This window comes from Marmota marmota, unplaced genomic scaffold (assembly GCF_001458135.2).
Source record: "Marmota marmota marmota unplaced genomic scaffold, marMar, whole genome shotgun sequence".
Classification (NCBI taxonomy): domain Eukaryota; kingdom Metazoa; phylum Chordata; class Mammalia; order Rodentia; family Sciuridae; genus Marmota; species Marmota marmota.
In genome coordinates, this window is record NW_026000205.1 from 492597 (window position 1) to 496911 (window position 4315).

The 4315-nt window shown below is 58.6% G+C and overlaps 1 protein-coding gene across 1 annotated transcript in view; it reads right to left on the bottom strand.

Moving 5' to 3' along the window:
* The window catches only part of Clec11a (C-type lectin domain containing 11A), a 3194-nt gene extending 1745 nt beyond the window's left edge, over positions 1-1449 (bottom strand). Inside the window, exons 1-4 of the mRNA XM_015496955.2 lie at positions 1092-1449; positions 692-878; positions 321-512; positions 37-41 (exon numbers count right to left, since the gene is read on the bottom strand). Coding sequence (XP_015352441.1) covers positions 37-41; positions 321-512; positions 692-878; positions 1092-1238 — 531 coding nt within the window. The 5' untranslated portion in view covers positions 1239-1449. The remainder of the gene's footprint in view (positions 1-36; positions 42-320; positions 513-691; positions 879-1091) is intronic.
* Between the last annotated feature and the right edge of the window lie 2866 nt (positions 1450-4315).

Sequence of the window (4315 nt, forward strand, 5' to 3'; positions counted from 1 at the left end):
GTCAGGAACCCCGGCGGAGCTACAAGGCCGAGCCACCAGGGCTGCCGGGGGTGGGGCCAGTCTGCTGGGGCGGGCCTTTAGGGGGCGTGGCGCGGCCCGAGGTGGTCAGCACAGTTGCGAGGGGAGGAGTGTCTCGCGCTTGGCCCATCCCAGTTACTCGAACCTCCTGGGCATCAACACACCACAATTCTCTCGGGACACTCTCGCCCAAGACATCCAGGGTCCCCAACTCTTTATGCCTCTCAGGGCCCCTCCTCCCACCAGTGCCCAACCTGGTCCGGATCGTCCCATTTTCCCTTCTGTGTGTGGTGGGGACTTACCCTCCAAGCGGCCGTGCTCCCGCTCCGCTCGGCCCTGCGCCTCCTGCAGGACTTGCACCGCGTCGCGGGTGTCACCCGCTGCTTCCCGCAGCTGCCGCAGCCCTTGGGTCAGCTCGACCACGCGGGTGTCCAACGCGTGCAGACGGACGTGCAACTGGTGCAGGCTTGCGTCCAGACCGGCCAGGCGTCCCACTGCGGAAGGACAGGGCAAGCGCTGGAGGAGGAACCTTGGGGTTCTGGAACTTCTGGAAGTTCTGGATCAGTAGCCTAGACTCTTGGAGGCGAGGACTGGGGCGGGGCCCCCTGGGATGTGGGGGCTCTGGGCTGGGCCGTGAGCAGCTGAAAGGCCACACCAGGTTCTGCTTACTCACAGATATAAGTGATGGTGTCCTCATGGGTGGGAGAGGGACTGGGGATGATGGAAGGGGTTGGCGTTGCTTCCTCCTCCTCTTCCTCCCCCTGATCCTCTTGAGTCTCCCAGGCCAGTTTGCCTTCAGGAGTAACAGCAAAATTCTCATCCACCCCCACAGCTGGCAGCCCCAGAGCCTCCTGCAAATGCTGGGGTAGGGGAGGGATGGTCAGCTCCAGCTTGCCGCTCCTGATGCCCCACTGTCCCCTCTCCAGCTCAGCTCATGCTCTGAGCCTGAAGCCTTTCTCTGAACCCATCACCCCCATCCTCTGAGTCTATCCTCATGACTCCCCCTTAACCATTTCCCTAACCTTGGAATACCCCCTCCCAAGCCCACAGTTCCCCAAAACTCCACAGCTCACCTTCAGCATCAGGGCCTCCCTCTCCCGCTCCTCCTCCAGGGCACCTCCCCAGCCTCCCTCCCATTCCCTCTCGACTCCCCGAGCTCCGTAGCCAAATCCTAAGAGTTGGGGGACCACCAGGGCCCCAAAGAGCCAAGCTGCCTGCATCAGGCTGGGCTCTCAGCACCCAAGGTTGCAGATGTCAGGGTGTCTGGTGTAGGGCTAGGGTCTCTGGAGACTGGTGAAAGTTCCTGTCCTGTGTGCAGATCACTAGCCCCTGGTTCCCGCTTTTGCCAGCCTCTTTCTTGTGCCTCCCCTCCTGCTCCTGTCTCTGTCCGTTGGTCTCCTCCGCCCCTCTGTGTGTGTCTCCCCGCCCTCTTGGCTCCCCAGAGGTCCTGCCTCTGTGGCCGGAAACCTCCAACGTTCCAAAGCCTTGATCCCGCCTTGGGTCTCCCTACACCCCCCTCTTTCCACAGAGCTCGCTTCCGCCCTGTTCTTTCCTTCTGCCTGGCCAAGAGCTCAGATGGTCAGGAAGAGGATGGAGCTGGATTTCCAAGGGATCCTGGGGATGGCAGGCCCTGGCCTTGGAAAGGAACCCCTCAGGACCAGGCTGGCAGTAATGGGCTGCTGGGGCTTCAACCTTATTCTTTTCTCCCCCTCCTGGCCATTCCTGAGGAGGGGGGAGAACTCTGGGACTCACTAAGGTTGTTATTACCCTGCAGCCACCATCGCCCACACACCCTGATGGAAGAGACTTTTCCACCACTCTCAGGCTCTGGGGCACCTCCTGCACCTGGATGGCCCACCCTTGGCCTCCCAGCCCTTGCCTAGTGATGCAAGTGGGTGTGAGAGGATGAGTGCCTGTGGGGACATGTGTGAAAAGCATGCTATGGTTGTGTGTGCAGCCCCAGATGGGGTTCCTGGATTCAGTGCCTACATTTTACTGGAAGCCTCCTGCAGGCCAAGCACTGGGCAGTGCTATGCTGGAGACTGCATATGCTGAGCTGCTCACAGTCAAGCCGACAGAGAAGTCCCCAGGGTAAGAGGCTGGGCAGAGGGTGGAGACTGGGGGCTAGTGGCCAGAGAAGTTTGCTCCAGGTGGTAGAATAGACAGATGCTGGGCTCTGAGCATTCGGCAAGCTGTCTCAACCCAGCCTGGACCACTGCAGTCACCTCCTCCCTGCCCTCCCCCTCCTTCCTCCCAAGCCCCTCCAATCCCGGCTGCTTGCCGCAGCCAGAGCAATCCTTCCAAACCATAAATCAGATCACATCATTCCCCACTCCCCTGCTCCCCCACCTTCCCATCATAAGCAGGAGGGAAGCCAAACCCGAGCCTTAGTCCTCAGCATAGCCTGCCTGGCTGGGGGCTGGGAAAGAGGAGCCCTTGCAGGTTTGCAGGTCTGCAACCTCATCGCCCCCACTGCCCCTGCCCCCATGGCTCCAGCCTTGCTGGCCTCCTTGCTCTGCCCCACCTCATCCTTTGCACTCGCCTTTCCATCCTTCTAGAAGGTTCTTCCTTCAGCTCCCCCTCATTATTGGGGTCTCAGCTTCAAGAAGCCTTCTTTGGAAGCTTCAGGTCCATAAATTGCTTTATAAAGTGCCTCTCCTTATCAATTTGGTGTACTCACTTGGCATGATCCTATCAGTTAACACATATGCCTCCTGCTAATGAAAGCAGGGATTCTTGTACACGCTGTTTCCCCCAGCTTCCCTAGCACATAGTAGGTGTTGACTCCCGCTGAGTAAGGAGGTAGCTGTTCCTGGTGTGGCAGAGCTTGGTCAAAGGCCCGGGGCTTGGCTGGTGTTTAGCGTGCATCCTGAGTTTCCAGGGTGGTGGCTGCAGCTTGGGTGGAGGCAGTGAGGACAGTGGGAGAGAGGCTCAGAGGCAAGGGGAGCAGAGGCCATGCCATGGCCACCCTGTGCCAGCCCTGTGAGTCATGCAGGGCTTTTCCAGCGTCAGGCTGGCTGGTTGTGCCAACAAGCATGGAGCTCATGAGCCAGGAATCAAGGGGTCCGCGCTTCAAAAGAGGAAATGGAGGCTCTGAGAGGGGAAATAGCACAGCCCTCTGGAGGTCACCAGCCTGGTGGCAGCTGGCCAAGACTTCTGGCTCCTACAAAGAGCAGGGCATCTGCCCTCGGCTACTGGGAGCCCCAGGAGGGGCCTTGGAAATCAACACATCCAGCTTTCCATTTTCCAAGAAAGCTGGTACACCGAGGGCAGCGTGACCTTGGGCAGGCTGCTTACTGCTTTGGAGCCTGGGTCTCTCCAGTGCCCATCTGGGCCCAGAAACCCCTCACTAGGCCTCGAGACCTCAAGAGGTAATGTGTAGGTCCAGAAAGGCCTTGTAGGCTGTAGAGGGGGCACCGCTTCTCACTGCTGGCACCCAAAAGAGCAGCTGTTTCCCCTGGGCCCAGCTGCTCACCACCTGGCGGGTGGGTGTGCATCAGGATAGGGGCCTCCCTAGGCTAGGCTGGCACCCACTCCAGCTCATCCCAGGAGCCCTGGAGAGCCTGCAGCTGGAGGCAAACTGAAGAGTTGACTAGAACTCTCCACTGTAGGTGCCTGTGTTTACTGGTGACCAAGGTGGTGCCATTGGAGCTGGAGTAAGGTAGAAGTCTGGGCTGCCCTGTGGAGTTCACTCTTTCTGAGTGCATCCTGGGCACGAATGAACACAGCTGACTGTGTGTGTGTACATGGGCTCTGAGCACATGGCTGTGCAAGACTATTTGTGACAAGTGAAGATATGCAACTATGGCGCCCTGTAGTGCACATAGAGGACAAATGAAGACTTTGGATCCAGCCTGCCTGTCCCTAATTCTGAATGCTGCCTCTTTATAGCTGGGCAACCTTGGGCAAAATACTTAGCCTCTCTGTGCCTCAATTTTCTGTGCCTTTGGAACACAGGAAAGGTGAAAGTCTCAGAGCCTGGCACACTGCACCTGCACAAGAAATGTCCTGGGGCGGAGTTATGGCACAGTATTGTGCAACTTAACAGGTGTGTGCAAACCTGTGTGATGGGTGGTACTGTGGGTGTGTTAGGAAGGCACACACACTCCTCCCTACCATGTGCCTCTGTTCCAGTTTGTGAGATATGAGCACGCACCCCCAGGTGTGCTTCTGGGCGTGTGGTGGGTGAGCCCTGCACTGTGCTGCATGCATGCTCTGGAGGGCACAAGGGTATGACAAGCACAGGCAGCTGGGTATGTTTGTAGTCGTGTGTCCCCAAGTACCTTGTGCCTGGACG